We start from the raw sequence: 21,209 nt of genomic DNA on the forward strand, positions 1-21,209 counted from the left end.
ACACCGTTTTGAGCCTAAAGTAGATCTTCAGAACTGTTTTCTGTGCTGTCTAGTCTTTCATTTCCTTTGTTTTTGATTCATAGACCTATGTAGATTTACAGAGTCCTCCAGAAAAGAAAATGCGGGCATTGGGAATTAACAAAATAGCAGACTCTCAGCTCACTCATAAGAAACGGTCACATTGGTCTCATTTCATGAAAATGAAATAGTTTGACGCTGCTCTGTGCCCGGCACTGTTCCAGGGACTGGGGAAAACGCCCACTTGTCTGTCTTCATGGGGCACACAGGCCTTAGGGGAGAATGCAGGTGAGGTGTGCAGCAGATGTAGGCACCCTAACTCGGAAGCCTGGTAGGAGACAGTCCTACCTACCACCTGGTCCCAGACAGGTCACCGCCAACTTCCTGGCTGAGGAGGGTGTTTTCCCCGGTCTGAAAGGATGGAGTACAAATGTGCCTTCTGAGCGCTCGTTCAGGCTTTCATAGGGACAGAGGAGCTGTATATGCCCAGACCTTTTTCTAAACTTACTAATTAAACAAGTCACTTTACCACCTTAAGAGTGAATAAGAGATTGGATAGCAGGTCCAAATAATTAGGAAGAAAACATTCCTTCTCCTGGAAGCCAAAGAAGGGAGGAAGAAGCATCTTCTGTACCACCTTCCCCGTTCCCCAGCTTTGCCCCAGTGCCAGTCTGGTGCGCCATCCAAGACCCCTGCCTGCACTTCCAGCCCCATCTTCTGATGCTTCCTTTTTTAGCCCTTTAGAACTACTGTAGGCCGCCCACGGTGCCATACTGTCTCAGAACATTGATCCATGCTTCATGGAATATTCAGTCCCGCGTTGCACGTGATAAAAATTCTAATAATCTTTCAGCAAACCACAGTTCTTCATCCAGGGCTTATCTTCTTTAACATCCCTCACTGGATTTGACGACTTCTTGCATTGTGACCTTGTGGTCACCTTTTCTGACTGTCACAGTACCATCAATGTCCATGACCGTTGCCCTGAACTTTATTCGGGGCAGCAGCTCTTACTTACTTTGGATAAATTTTTCACAACATTTTGCTAGGTGGATATCACTTGCTCCACAAAACGAGCACCCAGCTCTCCTTTAAAGAATCATCTCCGTCACTGTAAACGTTAAGATGGTAGAATTCAGGAAAATGTCAGAGAATGGAATTTTAAGTTTTTTTTTCTGTTGTTGCTGCATAAAAAATATTGCACAATATTTTAGAACTTCCTTTTGGTTTAATTTTGTAGAATTCATGGGGGTTTCAGTGATTAGTTTAAAAGCATTCAAAAATTTAAATAATTCCTTTCTCTTTACCTGTCCCCTTGGAGCATCTCCCATATATTTTACTTTGGTTGTGGAATACTATTGCTACAACTATAATCACTTATCCGTCTTTTTAAAGTTAGATAGCGTATTTGCAATCTAAGTGCTTAACTGTTTCGGTAGTTTTTTTTAAAGCAGCATTTTCTTTGACCTTTTTTTGTACTTTGTAAGTATGAAGCCTCAAACAGTAACAATGAATCTCAATTTTATTTTAGCAAAAGCAACTGGAAATTGAAAGAACTACTAAGTGGTTGAAAATGCTAAAAGGATGGGAGAAATACAAGAACACCGAAAAGGTAATTAAAATAATGTTACTTCTCTCTGAAACTGCACAAATTCAATGTGGATTGTCCCAATAAAAGTTTCTTTTAAATTATATAAGTATTAGTGTTCATATTCCTTCTAAAACGTTCAGTAGAATTTAATTTAGTGGGATGCCTCAAATTAGGAGTCGTTACGTTATAACAGAATATCCAGGTCAGATCGGTTTCAGCACTTTAGAGGATGTCCCGGGTAGTCCGGAGGTGGATGGTTTCAGGAATGATTTGCTTCAGATGCTCCCTCGTGTTGCCTGTGACGTAGCGTCGCTCCCTCTCTCTTCTCTGCCATCTCCAGTGCCAGCTTTACCTTGAGGTTGGCTTCCCCCTGGGATCAGAATCCTTGCAGCAGTTCCAGGCTTCATACCCACAGGTCACACTGCTCAGGAAGAAGGCTGGCCTCCTGAATCTTTTTGCCCTGCAGAGTTGGTGCTGAGTTTTAAACCAGTTAAAACGTAATACACACATCTATTACTGTCACTGCCACTCATCACAAAACTCTTTAAATATTGGGAAGCTGTGGAGTTCTTGGTGGCAGAAGTTTTTCTTAAAAGAGGAGAGGTCTCTAGTTCAATAAAGTTGGGAATACCAGAGCTAACCCAAGTGAAGCAAAGTCAAGTCCTTTACGACAGGACTCCTCAGAGTCTTCACTATTGTAACACGTGGCAGGGAGAACACACCTTCAAGACAGACCTTAAACTGAGTGGAACTTATTCAACCATGGAAATCTTTTTGTCAGAGGGCATCTCACAGGACTAGTGCCCCTTTTCTTTTTGAGCATTCCAAAATACCCTTACTTAACGTCTGTTAGACTCTTTTATTATTTTATTTTCATCAGGAGTAAGCTCGTTTTGAGGTTGTTGGTTTTATTAAATGTGTTTGAGCATTAGGTTGGAACTCAAGATGTTTTTTTGAGAGGAATCCGTTCAAAGTAGAATGTCAGTTACAACATCTGTGCTCTTGTTCATTATCATGCTGTCTCCCAGAGTGGCCTAAAGTTGGCGCCTACTTTACTCCATGTCTGTGGGAAGATTGCTCAACTGGTAATTACAGGGTAAATGTTGATGTGCGGCACCTCCACTTTCATCTCAACATTTGGTCTAGGAAGAGATTTGTAGAATTATATGGCTTTATGTTCTTCTCGAGCATACATATATCTGTGAAAGTATGTAAGCCGGTATAAAAATGAGCAATTCTACCATTGTTCTGACAACAATTCTGTCTAATGTAGTTCCCAGTAAGAGAGATTTTTAACAGAACAGTTTCCTTGATGTATAATTTTAAAGCACTTTCTCACAACTATAATGCTGGAATTGTTTGATAATATATGGTCCAGTTTGGTGAGCAACAGTATGTACCTTCTAAAAGAATTGCTGCTCTCAATTCATACCTCATTTTAAATTGCACTGAAGAAAAAAAAAAAAGGAGCGTGTGTGTTTTTCTTCTCTTCCAAGAGGAAGTGGAAGTTTTCTGTCCAGAGATTCCTTACTTATATAATGGTAATACAAAGAAATTTTTAAAAGTGTCTTGAAATTAAAATATAGCTGTGATAAAGAATATTTGGATCTTTAGAATCTAAACTTTAATGAAAGACATTTTCCATTAAGGTTGTTTGTGTTGCCTGTGTCTCACATTCTCACGGCCCCTGGTTCAGTAGTACTGGGTTTAAAAAATACAGTCTATTAAATGAAGTCATCTCTGTTAAGTGGAGACATTATGATTTAATTAGTCGTGGTATAATTGTGTCTAAGCTATGTCACAGCAGAGTACCTATGACAGATCAAGTTTGTTCCCATTTTTTAAGTCAAGTAATTGAAGGGACCTTTTATTAGTTTGCATTTTATTTTACTGATGGGAGGATGGAGGCACCAAATTTATAAATAAATTTCTTAAGGTCACACACATTGTTTGTCGCAGCAGGAGGTCCCATGTCCACACTCGAAGGCTCGTTTACTGTACCATCTTTCATGTTTGCTTTCCCTTTGGTGTTTGTCAATAAAAAGTCAGAAGGAAATAGAATGTGCTTATAAGAGCCAATAGGGCCTTGTGTATGGTTTAAAACTTTTTTCACATCTGGCCTTGAGAGGGGCTCGTGCCTCTCTGGAGGCCGAGGTGGAGACGCTAATGGAACAGGGTTGTGGAAAGGAAGCGGAGAGGCGGTAGAGATCAGCTGCTCAGCACGAACTCTTGTTTCCTGGTGATACACTTGGGGTGTTGCATGTCCCCCAGATGGAACCCTTCTGGGTTGGCTACAAAGTTGGCTCGCGGGCCAGCATGTGATGTGGACTGGCACTGGACTGGCACGTTCATCACTACTGTGAAATCACTAAGGTTAGAAAGAGCTATTGGAAATGTTAGGTCAGTCAGTGGAATTTTTTTTAGTTGATGGAAGCTTAAATATATCTGTGTGACTGCAATAAATTACTTGTTTCTGTTGGCAAGAGAACAGAGATACTAAAAGCAAAAGGTAGATTTCAGGGAACCTTAATTTATTTTTTCTTGAAGATTTTATGTATCATATCCCTAAAAAAAAAAAAAATTCTAACAGGATTTTAAAGGTATTACTTTTTAACTTAGAATATTAAAATGCTGTTTAAATCCAACATACGGAAATTCTGTATCATGGTTGTTAAAACTGCTGTCTGGGGGCGCTGGGTGGCAAAGTCGGTAAAGAGCCCAACTGTTGGTTTCAGGTCAGGTTGTGAAACCGAGTCCTGTGTCAGGCTTCGTGAGCAGCATGGGGGGATCTCCTGGAGATTCTCTCTCTCCCTCTCCTACTCATGCTCTCTCCCTCTCTCTCACATATAAGTAAATAAATCTTGAAAACAAAATCAGACCATAAGAGACTCTTTTTTTTTTTTTTTTTAAGATTTTATTCATCCACTTGACAGACAGAGATCACAAGTAGGCAGAGAGGCAGGCAGAAAGAGAGGAGGAAGCAGACAGCCCGATGTGGGGCTGGATCCCAGGACCCTGGGATCATGACCTGAGCCGAAGGCAGAGGCTTTAACCCACTGAGCCACCCAGGCGCCCCCCATAAGAGACTCAATCTCAGGAAACAAACCTAGCGTTGCTGGGGGTTGGAGGTGTAGGGAGAGGGTGGTTGGGTTATGGACATTGGGGAGGGTGTGTGCTATGGTAAGTGCTGTGAATTGTGTAAGCCTGATGATTCACAGACCTGTACCCCTGGGGCAAATAATACATTCTATGTTAATTTAAAAAAAAAAAAAAAGACAAAAAACAAACAAACAAAACAACAGAACCAGAAACTGTGGTCCCTGAAGTCAGACTAACTGAATTTCAGTTCTTCTATAGTTTGTTGTATAGTTGTATGATTTGCTGTTACTGTTCCGCATCTTCATTTTCTCATCCGTAACATGGGGATGCTAACAATAGCATGTTCCTCTTCAGGGGTGCGATGGTACAGGCTCCCTGCTCCCCCTGCTGCTCCCACTGCTTGTGCGCCCTCGCTGTCTCTGGCAAATAAACAAAGAAAATAGTAAAAAAAGAAAACGCGATAGTATGACAAGGAATAAATTGATATAGAAACATATATGCAGGCTCCTAATAAATAATCACAAAGTGTTAGCGTAACACTTATTATTAAAGTCATTTTTACTGGATTCATTATTTTCCTCCCCCTCATCTCCGCATTGCCCCTTCCTGCCAGATCCCTGTGGGTCCTTCAGTATTGATCCTTGCCGACTCGGTCACGTAGAATACAGTATTTCTTCCTCGGATACAGTATTTCTCATACAGCCTCCAGGGGAGAGCCGCTGTGTTGGTCTGATGAGAAGTAACCACCGTGTTCACTGCCCTCGCGCCAACAGCTCTATTCCTCAACTTTTTCCGGTTTTCCCCTCCAGTCTCTTGTGTCCTGGAACAGAAGGGCTAACAGCTCGTGCACATTTAGGCAGTGCAGGGCCTACTCTTCTCCTTTTCCCACTCTGGCCCCCTCTGGGGAGTCTGTCTCTGTCCCGACTTCTCCCATCAGAGGGTGACACCCAGCTCTGTAGCAGGGAGTATTTTATAATAAAGGGCTATCAGTTTATGGTATCAGTTTATCTGCCTACACACCAACCCCCCCCCCCCCACTGTGAGCTCCACAGAATTTCTTCATGTTCTAGCCAGAGCACCTACCTAGTAAGTGTTGGCCACAAAGCAGGCAGTCATTACCAAGCTCCTTTTTAGAATGAATGAGCGATGTTCATTTATGAGTTGGGATAAACACCTATCACCTGCTGCTGCTGAAGTCTGCTTAATTTAAAGCTGTGATCTCTTAAGAGGCTGTGGGATTTGGCAGAAGTGCCCTGAAATAGGACTAAGAGAAGAAATTCTTTGACCGAGGCGAGCCACTTCTCAGTGCCATGGTCTCCCAGCACTGAAAGTACTCGCTTTGCCTACACTACAGGCTATCGTAGAAAAGATGAGGTATTACTTTGTCAGTTGAAGGATTCTCAGCAAATGTAAACTGGACACTGTTCTGGAGAAGAAGCAAATTTTATTTGTGTATGTCATACTTGATATAATTCCTACTTTGTTTTACAAAATTTTCCAAAATTTCTATGATGGTCGAAAATTATGTTTCTATAATGTCTTTCTGTCCTGTAAGAGTTGTATTTGAAAAACAGTAGGTATAATTTATTTTTTTTTTCATAATTTAAAATTCTTATTTTAAGGTCTCATAATTTAATCCTTGTTCTGGTATATGTGACTCTGTATGCATGTTTTTTATTTCACTGCCTCCTACAGCTGAATTCCATATGCATCCCTTTTTATATTCTTTTTTTTTTTTTTAATTGAAGTAGAGTTGACGCACAGTGTTACATGAATTTCAGGTGTGCAGCATAATGATTTGACAACTCTGTGTTATGCTTCCTTTTAAATACAGTTTCATTGTCATTATTTTAATGCTTTCTGCTCTTGGATTCCCTTAGTATTTTCTGATCTGTGTATTTTAGTAAGTTTACTTGAGCGGAACAGTGGGTACTAGTTACATGCAAAATGGTCTTGGAAAGATGGTCTTTGTTTTTTATAAAATGTAAAATAAATACCTTTTGCTAAAAGATGGTGATGTCTTGTGTGTGCCTTGGGCACATTACTTAACTTTTTTGTGATTCACTTTCACCATCTGTAAAATTGGGATAATAAAATATGGAATTGTTGATGTGATTAAATAAGAGAAACATCTATATATAGTTTAAAATAGTTTCCTACATATAGTAAATGACCAGTAAAAGTTGTGCTTCATTTTTCTAGCCCTGGAGTAGCACTGGGTCCATTAATTTTTGCTTTCTACCAGAAATTTCTGTTTGTTTGTTTGTTCGTTTTTAAGATTTTGTGTATGTATTCAGCAGAGAACACAAAAGTAGGAGGAGTGGCAAGCAGAGGGATAGGTGCCTTGCTGAACAGGGAGCCTGGGACTTGATCCCTCGGATCATGACCTGAGCTGAAGGCAGCCTGAGCCACCCAAGTGCCCCTATTATTTCTTATTAATATAATCATAATTTAATTTTTTAAAAAAATTATATACTTTAAGATGAAAAATAGACATATATAGTTGGTGAATACAGAATTGGTTTAAAAGCAATAAAATAATGTCTGAAGTCTTTTCAAGTAATACAGTGTGAGAAAGACATGTCAGAACTCTTGTTTTACTCATTGAAAACATCAGCCTGATGGAGATTCACGTCCTTCAAAGTTAATCTGCTCACCGTCATCATATTCTACTTGGTTATTAAACTTTCACTTTTCTCTTTTGTAGTAGTTTCCACACCTTCTGATACTCACATTGGATGCTTAGAGTAGAGCATTTTTACTTTAGAAGTTCAGGAGATAAATTGAAAATGCTTCTAGTATAATGGTAAATGTTACGACTTTGGAATGAATGTAGATGATAGACTTTCTTAGGAACATAATTCTTAAATTCATTTTTTTTTTTAAATGACACTCAGTTTGCAATTAAAGGTGGTAGCTATTTTCCTATGTGGGAAATGTTGCACGTAGCAGAGTTTGGTTTACACAGAACTTTGCTGTATATATTCTTCTAGTCAGAGCTACTGCATGAGTTAAAAAAAACTTCCAGGATTCTAATCAGTATCTTCTGAAATTTCAAATTTGAGGAATAGTGTGTTTATACCAAAAGAACAAAGCCAGAACTCCATACGGAATTACCTAATTCAAGGCCATTCTTATGGAATTACCTAATTCAAGAGTTGTTCTATGTTGCTACTCATTCTAAGTCACAGCATCAGTTTATAAAACTACACCATGACTTAGGTTCTGAAGCTTTAAATTAAAAAAATTTTAAAAGTGAGGTAGTATAGGGTAGTAGTAGTTGAAACTCTGCTTCTTAACTCATAACTTGTCAGCATTTCAATTACTAAAACTTACATCCTGTTTGCTTAGCCATTCTATTCAAATATATTATTTTGATCATGAAGGTAATTATGTACCTATTCTTACCTCAGTCCCCAAGGTTTCTGCCATAATTTGTTTAGTCATTTCTTTGTTTAGACATGTTCTTTTAAATTTCAAAGTTTTATTGTGCACAACTTTGTAATAACCATAATAGATTTGTATGTTATTTGAATATATAGCTTTGAGGAGAAAGGATACATTATAGGAAGATGGAGAAGCAGATGGAGTCTTAGGATTCATAGAGTGACCGGCGTACAAGGATCGGAAGAGTTGACAAAACTGATGATTTATTCCTTGTACCATTCAAAAGTGATGGCAGGTTATTCCTGGAGAACTGCCAAAATCAAAGAGGAGAGGGAGACGGGAGTATGGGGTAGAGGTGTGTGTGGGGCGGGGGGAGGGACAGGGAGTTGGGGAGTGGGGAGAGAACTAAAGATTGTGGGGGAACCTTAGCCGAGTCGTGAGCACAGGGTATGTTATGTTGATAGGCTCTGGAAAGCCCCAGAGAGACGATGCCGCAGGAAAGGATATTAGGGCTACACTATTCTCTACACTCCCATGAAAACAGTTTGGGGACAAGGAAATCTGTTTGCTATTTGAAGCCTTCTAGATGTGTGGGGGAAAAGGAAGAAAGTATGTAACTAGTTAATTATATCAACAGGGAGTGTGTAAGTCAGATGTTCACGCCTTAAAAAAGAACACTGATGGTGCTGTGTGAGGAGCACCTTGGTAACCGTATGGAAATCCTCATGCACTCGGCTTACTTAACGTTTTCCTTGTTGTGTGCTCTGACGACCTGTGTGTATGCCTCCCAGCCAGGGTCTGAAAAGTAGGGATGGTGGGATCCAAGTGTCCCGTGTCCAAATGTATCAGTTATCATGGGTGCTTTGAAAATAAAGGACTAACAGGTATTAATTAGTTGATTTGAGGGCTCAGTCTAAGATTTTTTGTCATTTATAACCTTCAATTTATTTATTTCATTTATAACCTTCAATTTATTTATTTCAACAAGTTTCATAGGAGAATTTACAAAGGAATCCCACTCCAGCTCAGAGGTGAAGTCTGGGCTCTGCTTCTGGAGATCCCTAAAATGAAAGAAGAAACAAGAGACCTCTATAGTGTGAGTATTTAAAGCTAACTTGTTATTTTGAAATTGAAAAGTGAAACCCCTTTCTTTTCACTTTCAAGGTGATATAAGATATTCGTATCATTTGAAGTTATAGTGAAATGATATTACATTGAGTTTTAGAAGCCTATTATTTTCTTGATTGTTTGGTTTAGAGCCATGTAATTCCTGACTTGTGAACAAATACTTCAGGGAAAATGATAACTTTCTGTATCAGTCAGTAAGTGTCCAGTGCTTTTCAAATACTTGAAATGACCAGTGTTGGGACATATTCATGAGGAAAGTGGACTAACACCTGAGCGTAGCTGCGTGTGTGCCATGTAGTGTTTTGTTTTAAGATTTTATTTATTTATTTGACAGAGAGATCACAAGTAGGCAGGGGGCTGGGGGGAAGCAAGCTCCCTGCCAAGCAGGGAGCCTGATGTGGGGCTCGATCCCAGGACCCTGGGATCATGACCTGAGCCAAAGGCAGACACGGAACCTACTGAGCCACCCAGGTGCCCCCCATGTAGTGTTAATAAAGAGATCTACAGTGTTGCTTCTAGACTTTGTGGGAAAACAGCAGTGGGATTCAGTTTGTCCAATAGCTGCCTATATGTGGTTGACTGTTTGCTTCTGGGTGTGAGAAAAGAATTTTTCTCCAAACCTAGTAGGTATCTCTAGGTTTTGTTGTTTGTTAATCGAAGGTCAAACTTTTAACTCAATGATCAGTAATGCTTTCCTTAAATGGGGTAACACATTTCATTTACCTTCCTGTCATCTCAGGTACACTCCTTTCTAAGTTTGAAGTTTATAGTAACCTTTGAAAGGAATGATTATCTGAAAATCTTTTTGAAATATGTCCCTCAGAAAGTGAATATAAAGAGAATAAAATGGATGAAAGAAAAATTGTTTATAAACTCAAACCAATTATAAAAGGAACTTTGGAATACTCTTGATATTTTCTTTCCTTTTGCATGAAATGTGTTTGTATGTGTAAGATTTAATCAAGATGAAAGATGATAAATACTGGATAATTTAAAGGGTCACTTATTTTGTGTGTCTAAAAGGTTTTTTAAATTAGCTGTTTGGGCCCTACACAGACTATGAGTTTATGTGTTAGAGTTTTAGAGTTTCAAGTTATTTTAGTCTGTTGATTAGGTACTTGCTTTTAGTATCATAGTCTTAAAGCCAGCATTGAAAATGGTGTCTGAGAGAACATATAAAATCTAACCCCAGGGTGCCTGGGTGGCTCAGTTGTTAAATGTCTGCCTTCGACTCAGGTCATGATCCCAGAGTACTAGGATCGAGCCCTGGCATCCAGCTCCCTGCTCAGCAGAAGCCTGCTTCTCCCTCTCCCACTCCCCCTGCTTGTGTTCCCTCTCTCGCTGGGTCTCTCTCTGTCATATAAATAAATAAAATCTCTTAAAAAAAAAAAAAATCTAACCCTAGCACCTAGCACAGTGTGTCGTAAATGGTAGGTGCTCATTAAATTCTTGTTTAATTAATGAGAGAAGACAGTTACTCTTCTGCATGCTGTTTTTGTTTCCTAGTGCCACAAACTGAGTGGCTCCCAACAGCAGCACTGTCTTCTCTCGCATGTCTGGAGGCTGGAAGTCAGACACCAGGGTGTCAGCAGGTCCCTAGATTGTCTCAAGGCTGGGGGAGAGTCCTTCCTCACCTCTTCCTAAATTCTGGCATTGCTGGCACCACTCCTGGGCTCTCTGCTGCCTCAGTCTGCTCTCTGCCTCCCTCCTCCCATGGCCTGCTCCGTGTGTGTGTCTGTATGTCTGTGTGTCTGGCCTGATAACAGACGCCAGTTCTCGGACGTGCGGTCACCCTCGTCCAGCATATGTCATCTTCACTCAGACATCTGCGGAGACCCTGTTTCCAAATCAGGTCCATTCACAGGTTCTGGGTAGACATGAGTTTGGGGAAGGGGCACTGTTCAATCCAGCACACGTTCTAATAGAACTCCGCTTTCCGCGATCTTTTAGACCTTTTCTACAGGGAATAAAATGATCCCAGCACTGGTTGACATGAGGGATCTATTTAGAACATGGCAGACATACAGTAACAATAGCAAAAGAAATGACTTGCCTTCCAGTACTTTTTTAAGGGTTATTTTTTCTAGCACTTTCGTAAAAAATTTTTAAAATTTGTATTCTTTGAGTTTTCCTGGCACCCTTATTTGGTGGTCTTCCTTCCCCACTCTTTCTTACTCTGTCTCTCCAAAGGTGGTCAGAGTTGCTCTCTGCAGGTGGGAGCTTGAGGAGGAAGAGAACTACTAAGATTTTTCTCGGGTGGGTGAGACTGTCGCTGGTCCTGAGCTGGCACTTTCATCCGCCACTTCCTCCTGTTCTTTCAGGTGTCCCTCAGTGTCACTTGTCTCTTGTGTGTGTCGTGGTAGAGCCCACAGGTGGCAGTTCTGTCTGTTGTGGCTAACAACCTCACCTATGGCCTTCCTGGGGCTTCATAATCTTGTTGGCCAAAGAAACCACGATACCGCGGAGCTTTCATGTGAATGGTTTCCTCTCTCCTTCCACTTCAGGATTATAGATTCCCTAGATCCTATTTCTTTTTAAATAAAATGTATATTCCTGTATTGTTATGACACTCATGGGTCTCGGCCCACCCAATCTCAGAGATAACTGTAGAAGCTGCTCTACCTCCTTGCACTAAGATAAGAAATATGCTTGATTTCCTGTTTTCTGTACATTCATTGGTAAATATTCTAGGACATAATCTTTCTGATCTACTATTTTTTATCTGCTAACTGAAATTTGCTTCTGTCTGGAGGCCTTTTTATTGTTGGATTTTCTTGTCCTCTAGAGAAGCTGATACTGTAGGTGTGTTTGGGTGATTTTCTGCCTTTGAACTAAATTTTATTGTAAAGAACATTTTATCATGACCTGTCAGACATTTTCTTTCTATGTTTTGACATCTCATTTTTTAACAGGAGGCCTGTAGAACAATAACTGAAACCTCTTTACTTGCCCTTAAAAAAAAAAAAAATGAACAGATTACCATTTTTAAACTAAATTTTGGTAATATCTTCCGGATTGACTTTTATCAGCGATAGTGTACAGTAATATTTTAGTGGTCGTGTGATTCTCATCCGATATTATAAATATCTTCCTGTGTATTTAGCACTCTGAATTATACTGTGATTACTCTTCATGATTTTAAAAGCTACAGAAGCTGCCCTTGTCTGAGCTCGCACCTCAAGACACAGAAAGTACACAGAGTTACAAAACCCTTGGCACAGACACCCATATTCCAGATAGCCTGCTGCTTCCTGCTTTCAGCTAAAGTCAGGAATTAGCCAGTTATGTTTTCATATGTATTTATTGGAGTTGATTCAGGCAGAGATCTGTATCACCAGCACGTGGTAACCCGAGTCAGTATAATATATGTATATAGATGCATAATTATACATTAGCGTGGTTAAGTATAGATTAGTATACATTTTAATCTCTTTTATCTAGTTCAGCTTGGGAGATTAAATATCCTCATTCAGCTCCCTTTCCCTGAAATGCCATGAACCTGACAGCAGGGAGTTTCTGTAAAGGCAAAGCCCATGAGGAGTAAGAAACAGGAGAGAGAATGGCTGCCAGTATCTGGAAACCAGACAGACACTTACTGTACTCAGCAAACCCAAGAAAATGGAAGCCCCGACTGCCTGATTTCGATCTCAGAATCTCCAGGATCCTTGGTAAGCGTCAACTTCGGGTGCTTCAGGGAGCGGAGGTGAAGCTCAGAACCGTGGAAGTGGCCCAGAGTCCGTCGCAGAAGGAGTTAGAGCCTTGACATCACCCCCGCCCCGGCGCAAGTCCGAGGTTTACCATTTGGAGAGAATGATCGACAGGGCCGCTGGGCTGGAGAGGATCCAGATGTTCCCGGGGGGGAGGGCGCAGAGGAACTGCGTATCCTGAGCTGCAGCCGTGCTGGCCTCCTTCCCATCACATTGGTGGCCAGGTGCATGTCTTTCTGACCGGAGACCAGAAGAAACTTCTCTGAGGAATCTGCCCAGCCGCGGGACATAAACCCAGAGACACTGACTTCAGGGGAACCCCAGCGACACTGCCCGGTCGGATCACTCTGCAGTGGAGACACAGTCGTGAAGCCCCACCTCCGCACACAGAGCTCACCATCAGCTTTCTGGTATTCTACTTTTAAATAGAAGCAGACAGCGAAATACTGCTGTTCACTTGAGGAAGGGAGCTAACAGAAAGACACACGAGAACAAATGGAAAAAAGAAATGTGTTAGAAACAGACTATAGAGCAAGACGAAAACTTAGAAGAATGATCACAGGCATCTTCAGAGGGATCAAAATAGGTATGACATCCATAAAGCAAGTATAAAAGCCTATAAAAAGGAACCTTTGAGAAAAACAAAGAGCTTTTTAGTTATAAAAAATTATACTAGAACTGAAAGATTTGAGAGGATGTTTGAGAGTAACAATTGAAGGAATTTCCCAGAAAGCAGATGATAAATTCAAAGAAATGGAAACTAATAGAGAAAATACAAGAAAGTTAAATGACAGCTGGAGATTGCACGCTGTAATAATAAGAGTTCCAGAAAGAGGAAATGGGAGTGCGGGCGGGAGGGATGAAGGAACCGACAAAGGAATTACTGAAGAAATCACTCAAAACTGAGAGACGGGAGTCTCCGTTTAGAAGATTGAAAAGATCCATCAAGTGCCAGCCCTGTGGATAAAAATAGATACAGATCAAGCACAAAAGTGTGAAGTTTCAGGACATGGAGAGAAAAATGCCTACGAACTTCTAGAGAAAAAACAGATTTCGTACAAAGAAACCAGAATTAGAGTGGCGACACTAGAAACTAGAAGACAGTAAAGGCAGTGCCTTTTGAGCAAAAATATTTTCCAATTTAGAATTCTAAAACAGCCCAGCAGTTGAGTAAGAAGGAGGTAGTAGTATCAGACATTTGAAGTTTCAAAACAATTTATCTTCCATACACCCTTCCACAGGGGCTACTAGAGGATGTGCTTCTCTGGGACAAGGGAATAAACCAAGAAAGAAGATGACGTGAGACGCAGGGGACAGAGGACCCAAGTGAAGGAAGGCCTAGCAGAGGGTGAAGGGGGACCCCAAGACCCCAGCTGTGCAGCAGGCCCAGAGGTCCAGGAGCCCAAGGCTGGAGCAGGTCTGAAGGCTCTGGAGAGACATCTGCACAAAGTTGAAATCAGAGAGTATCTTTTCCATTGCAATTTTCCAACGCCCTGGGAGATGGATGTGGTTTAAAGTGAGTTTGGGATCGGATTAGCAACAAGCCTGTAGAAAATGAAGCAGATCAAGAAACAAGGCAATGATTAGTTCAAGGGAAAACAAAAATACTGTGCCAGAAAGAAAAAAGAAATCCCAGTAGACTCTGTGGCTCAGCTGTGAAGAGCTTTTACGTAGTCTTACCAAGGCAGACTCCAAAAAGTGCTTCATTCCTAATTAAAATTGAATTGTATTGTTAAGATGGGAAGGGAAAGGTGGTGGTTAGAGGGAAGGAATGGATGTGGGAGTGATGGGGACATGGCTCGGAGGGAAGATCTTCATTGTGTGCCTTCCCACGTTCATTGGTGAACCACAGGCGTGGCTTTCCTAAACCAAGACCGCTTTTTAATAAGAATTATTTTATGATTTCATATTTTAATGAAAATTATTTTCAATAACTGATTTCCTTAAAAATGTGCTTTCTTCCCCTCTTTTTTCTTTTCAGAAATTAAAACACAGAGCCCGGGGTTGTTCACCTGATATCAGACAGATAGACCTTGATGTCAACCGCACATTTAGGGACCATATTATGTTTAGAGACAGATACGGTGTTAAGTAAGTAAACTTTCAGGTGATGAAATGTAAATGGCATTTATAAAGAGTATTAAAGTCTTTGTTTACTTAAAACATGAATGAGTAGAATGTCTTGTGTGAACTATAATTTTGATGTAGGTCCTAAAGGTTTAAGCTTTTGCAGATTGTTTGGTCCGTGTTGTGTGAAACCTAGTGTCTAGGTTCACTTAAATTTTTTAGCCTTTGACATAGTAGATGCTATTTGGTTGGCAAAGAGTCATTTTATGATCTGGGAATTCTTAAAAATGTAGTAGCTACTTTTACTAAAATCTTAGTGAAGAAATGGGAAGTTGTGTTTGAGGACCAGGTCAGAGACAAATAGATCCCTATGAACTTGACCCCAATGCATCACTGAAACTAAAACAGATGAGGAGTGAATGTCTGCAATGAGTATTACAGTTTATGCATGAGCAGTGTAGTTTTGCTGACCTCTGTATTGGCCGAGTTCAACATGAGAAACAGAAACCAGTAAGAGATGTGTATTCAGAGATTTATTGAGAGGAACTGGCTTGGTAGCAAGTCCTGTATCTGGAGAACAGGCCACCAGCAGGGACAGCCTGCAACTCTTGAGCCGAGCTATTGTCCACAGGAAGAACTGCTTCAGGGAGGCCTCACATCTGCTCTTACCACCTGTCATCTGATTGGATCAGGCCCACCAAGACGATCTAGGAACTAGGATCACCTCTGCTACTTAAAGTCAAATCCTGCTTACGGATTTTAATCACATCTACAAAATGCCTTTTTTACAGCCCCATGTGGGTTAGCTTTTGAATAATTGGGAGCTATACCCTAGCCAGGGTGACACCAATGGTGTACTGACCATTATAGTACATCCTTGACAACTCACTTTCCAAATACAGGTTAATACAAGGTCATGCTTCACCTAACATAATATAACTCTTTAGCCTGGGACTGAAACTAGTCTTACCCTTTCCCCACAAGAGGATACAAAGTCCTTGGTGATGTTTACTCTTTTGCTTTGACGCTCTAAAACTTAAATACTGCAATATAAAATTAACTGTTAATAATACATCTGTCTAATATAGCTAATATGTTAGATGAAAAGGGAGAAGGAAGGAGGAAAAATATTTTAAAAGACGTATGTATAAACATACACCGAAATAAGGAAGAAATGCTCACAAAAATTATAATCATCATCTCTTTTTTTTTTTTCTTTAACAAGATTTTACTTATTAGAGAGTGAGCAGGCAGGAAGGAGTAGAGGGAGAAGGAGAAGCAGGCTTCCTGCTGAGAAGGGAGCCTGGTGTGGGGCTTGATCCCAAGACCCTGGGATCATGACCTGAGCCGAAGTTGGACGCTTAACAAGCTGAGCCACCCGGGTGCCCCTAATCATTTCTGTGGCTGGGTATGTAGTTATGACTGATTTCCACCACCCATTTCATATTCCCTTTGTCCTCCACAGGCACCTGGTCATGATACTGTACCTGGTGGGGCAACCTACATTTTCATTCTGGACCATCGCAGTCCTGCCTGAGTTAGATTGCTATAGTTTTCCATTGACTTTAATCACACTGTGCTAAGAGACACCCCACATATTCTCCTGCGAACTAGGCCTACTCTTCCTTACATCCAGTGTATAGTAGCAACTCAGTTTCTCCTTCGTAATCCGGCTCATTTGCTTTAGCTGGTACAGTCACCTCCTTCTTTGCTTGTTGATTCGGAAGCACAAGGAGCTCCAAGTGGCTGGGTGGCAGTTTCGGCTTCCAGTTCAGTGGAATCATTGTGTCTCCTGATGAAAGTATTTCTTTCTTTGGAACTAGGAGTCCTGGACCAGCAGAGCTTAAGGCTGACGGAATGGGAAGTGAGCATTTTGCTAGTGGACCACTAGGGAAAATAGTGGATAGAGTCATCCCCGTTTCTGCCCCTTGAGTCTTGGACCCCAGCATCCTGGCTGTGGGAGAGAGCACTAGATACTGTGGCCGGTGGAGAGCATCCATAGCCTCCCAGAGGATGCCGCAGCCCTCGTGCCTAGCGGCCACTGTAACTGAGGCTTCCCAGGGCCTCCGCAGTTCTGTCAGGCTGCCTGCTCCCATGGGGATGATTTCAGTGAGGGTGCTTGCTCTCCTTCACTGCAAGGAGGGCAACAGATTGAAGAGACTGTGAAGCCGTTGATGGTTTTTTGGCATAAATTGTATCAGAATGAATGCCAGGGGTACCTGGGTGGCTCAGTTGGTTAAGCGTCAGTCTGGCTCAGATCATGATCTCAGGGTCAGGAGGTCGAGCCCCTCACAGGACTCCGTGCTGGGCATGGAACCTGCTTGAGATTCTTTCTCTCCCTCTGCTCCTCCACCCCCTAAAAAAAAAAAGAATGTCATCTAAATCTAATATAAATCTAAATAAAAAATTTAGACTGTACAGAGTGTTGTGTACATTTGAGCTTGGGATCATTTCTTTATTACAGTAGTACTTTTGTCTGGATTATCTGTTTTCTGGCAGACTGCATTTACTATTATACATTTTTTTTAAGTTTGTAATTTTAAAACTATGTGAAATAACCAAAATGTATTCAACATGAACTTTGTTTTCTCTAGGCAACAGTCACTGTTCCATGTTCTCGCTGCGTACTCGATTTATAACACGGTAAGTCAGAGCACAGCCACTCAGGTCTTTCTGAGGAGCTGGGGGGAACTCTCTGGGCACCCCTGCCTCTGTGGATCTTTTCAAAGCTTCTCTGGTGACCTTGGGATCTCAGAACAGAGCTGATTTAGAAGCAGGAAAAACCACTGTATACCAGCAAAGCTCTCATTCTCCTCCTTTCTCTGAATTACTCTGTTGTGGTGTTATTTGTTACCTTGTTTTTCTTTTACACAGTTGTGAGGAGGGCTAGAAGTTTTAAGAAGTCGGTGGGCAGATAAATTTTTGCTTGACCCTTGCTCTTTCTTCGTCACCCGCTGGGAGTTTGCGTTTCAAGGTCACGTTTTGTTTACTCAGCGAGGGCCAAAGAGGAGACCTTGTGTACCTACTTGCCAACCCTCAGAGTAGGCTAAAAGTAAACGTTCTGATAATAGAACATGTTGTCCTTAACATACCTGTCATTCAGGGGGAGATAATAATTTGGGGAGAGACCAGTTAGTGTTGAACCTAACGCAGACGTTAGATGCTTGTTGAGTAGATTCTATGCAGGACAACCTTGAATCTTGGGTGTGTAATTTCTATTAAAACCTCTAAGTTATAAGAAATTTCCAATTAGGGCAAGTTAAATAAGAGTTACTAAAGGCCTTTTCATGGAAAAGAAGCAATAGTTGGGCCTCATGGGACTTGGAGCTGGAAAGTGAGAAGCCTTCGCTGAGAAAGTAGTACTACACACTCTGTAGCTCTTCTGTTCTGGGGCCACATGGTAACTGATTATCTCCGTAAACTGCTTGTTCCACTGTTTCTCTCTCCAGATTGCTTTCTTTGCCTACTTTTTGGTTTTCCCATGGCTGAAATTGCACCCACAGACTCAACATGACCATTCTGTTTAAATGCCATCTTACCGTCTGATTACAGCTGTCCTGGAGAGAGTATGTGATTAGCAGTTATGTTCTCCTTGGGTCAAGTGACCTCTTCTGCTCCATCAGCTTCGGTTCATATGGCACAAACAAGAAACTCTGAGGCCACATTATAAGCAGGGACTATGGGGAGAGTAGGCAGTTCTCAGAGAAGGGACATGGACTGGCTGGGTATCCCAAAATGTGTCTCTCTGAGGGCTGGGAAATCAGAGGTGACGAGACAGCAACTTAGGAGCTGCAACAGGAGAGAAGCTTGCCAGCATTTGAACAAAGAGGGGGAATATTGAACTGAGAATAATATATGCAAAGGAAAAATAAACGATTCGTCCTCTTTACAGAAGGTATAATGGTATTGAATAGGGGACAAAAAAAATACATGTAGTTTGACACTTGGTCCACAGTTCTACATTTATTTTTGATGTATAGCTCAATGAGATGTAGCTCCATGTTGTAGAAACTGTAGTCTTTATCTGTAGACTTGTCCGTTATTTAATTGTTCAGGCATTTTCTGACTGTTTTGGTGGGCAGGTTTTTCGTGTGGGTATGCATGTATTTGGATCTTAAAATCCCCAGTTTCTTTGTTCTCATTTATCTTCAGGAAGTTGGATACTGTCAGGGGATGAGCCAGATCACAGCTTTGCTCCTTATGTATATGAACGAAGAAGATGCCTTCTGGGCCCTGGTCAAACTATTCTCAGGCCCCAAACATGCCATGCATGGTAAGAAAGCCCTGTAGTTTACCAAAAGCAGTAAACAAGGAAGGGAGAAAAAGGTTATTAAAGCAGAATCAAACTTTGGAAGATGTGTGGGAGCGTAAAGCACAGAAACGGGATGTCTGGGGCCGTTCAGTCAGTCAGTGTTTGTGAGTCACTTCTTACTTCCGCCGATATTGAACTTGGCTGCACTTTTCTGTCCACATTTATATTCCTTTGTGCTTACGTCAAGGCACACTGTTGGCATTTGAAATCCTTCCTTACTTGCTCCCAGTCAAAATAAACTAACGTAGGTTTGGAGGAATTTAGGAAAGCTCTGTTACCTGGAGAAATAAAAGATGCTGTTGACTAAGACTTTTAGACTGTCATGCAGTGATCACTTCAGTGAAATGCGTGTTTAGGTTCTTCTAGCCATAAAATTGATTCCATTTTACGATAAAATGCTGCTGCTAACATGTCGTGGGTTCTTCATTATTTAATCTCTCAAAACTTGCGTGAGTTTTTGGTTTTCAAGTTAGATGGTTTTCAAGTACCTTTCCCTTCCATCTGCCAAGCTTATACCAGAAGCTTTAGAGTTTGGATTGCATCTTCCTCGGGAAATGAAAGTGGCATTTGCCCATTTAGTGCAAAGTGCCATCCATGTGATAATACCAAGTTAAAAACAAACTTTTAACATGAATCACTTGAAGAATGGATCATCTAAGTTCAATTTGTAAGTGAGCCTTAGGTCGTGAGGAGCCTGCCACGTGTTGATAGTGATATTGTAACATTTTCAAAGTTTATTAGTTTATTAATTTCCACATTCTTACCATGTGGTTTTTGGGGTGGTATTGTGTGTGTGTGTTTGTGTGTGTGTGCATGCGCTCGCACACGCATTTCGCCATCTCCCTCACTTTTCCTTGTGAATATTTTTTAAATGAATACCGCTACTGATAACTGTTTCTGGACACTTTGCATCCCATCAAGAGACTCCAAAGGTAAGACGCACTGTATCGAACTGCCATCCGAGAGTATCATTTGAACAGGCATCTTGAAGAAAAATAACTCCCCCTCATCCACCTTTATTTTGCTTTACCGTGGAATGAATGGTGTTGTGGTCTGTATGGGAAGTGCAGAGCAATGTTGCAGTTTCAATAGTGTGTAATGACGTGCAAACTGCCCAAGTCTAGGAAGGTCATTTCTTTTGAACACACCTGATAGCTTACGTTCGGCGTTGGTCACCAGCCTCATCTAGAAAGTAATAGTAATTTTACTACCCTAATATTTGCATTCACAGGGCAGCGTAGGTCACTATTTTGCTGACGTGTGTATGTAGAGATGTTTGTTTGTAGGTCGGCCCATGGAGTTTTCTCACCGAGGCTTGCCTCAGCTCTTTGCATCTTTTACCTGAGAACGATGTCACTTATAAACGGACAGCATAAAGTGAGGGCTGAAGAAAATGAGATTTTAAAATATCAAGCCTGGGATATCGCTAACAAGTGAAGTAATGTTAGCTCTCCTTGAGCTAGTGTTTATTACTGAGGGCATTGCCTTTTTCACAATAAGACTTTTTCTTGAAATCCTTCTAATTCCCATTCCTATCAAACTGACCACGAAAGTGGCACAGATAGATACATACGTGCATATTTTTTTTTTAATGACATCAGAAAATGTTACTATGGGAGAAACAGAATCTCTCTCTGGAAATTTTTACACATAAAGGATGTTTCTTGGGTTCTTGGGAGAACACAGTTTCCCTGTTGAGGAAGGAGATGTTCTGTGGGGAGAAAATATGGGATTCCCAGATCAAATCGGTCTGGCAGAAGGAGTGACTCAAGCAAACCAACCAAGTTTCTTTAGAAAGCACGTTAAAAAGATTGAGGAGCCCTTACATGTCATGAACATACCAGAAGGGTTTGTGGAACACGCAGCACTTCCCTAGATGCTTTTTAAAAAACACAGGCCA

General features: G+C 41.1%; 1 protein-coding gene across 3 annotated transcripts in view; it reads left to right on the forward strand.

Annotated features, from left to right (window-relative positions):
• USP6NL (USP6 N-terminal like) overlaps positions 1-21,209 on the forward strand; it is a 166,960-nt gene that overhangs the window by 116,913 nt on the left and 28,838 nt on the right. For all 3 annotated transcript variants that reach the window (XR_006608808.1, XM_045087431.1, XM_004757966.3), the window contains 5 exons: positions 1,550-1,630; positions 9,084-9,191; positions 14,912-15,021; positions 17,592-17,640; positions 19,150-19,270. Coding sequence is in view for 2 of the 3 variants with exons in the window: in XM_045087431.1 (XP_044943366.1) it covers positions 1,550-1,630; positions 9,084-9,191; positions 14,912-15,021; positions 17,592-17,640; positions 19,150-19,270 (469 nt within the window). In the remaining variant the exon portion in view is untranslated. The remainder of the gene's footprint in view (positions 1-1,549; positions 1,631-9,083; positions 9,192-14,911; positions 15,022-17,591; positions 17,641-19,149; positions 19,271-21,209) is intronic.

The sequence above is a fragment of the Mustela putorius genome, unplaced genomic scaffold (assembly GCF_011764305.1).
Source record: "Mustela putorius furo isolate JIRA1106 unplaced genomic scaffold, ASM1176430v1.1 tig00001130_pilon_pilon_pilon, whole genome shotgun sequence".
Classification (NCBI taxonomy): Eukaryota; Metazoa; Chordata; class Mammalia; order Carnivora; family Mustelidae; genus Mustela; species Mustela putorius.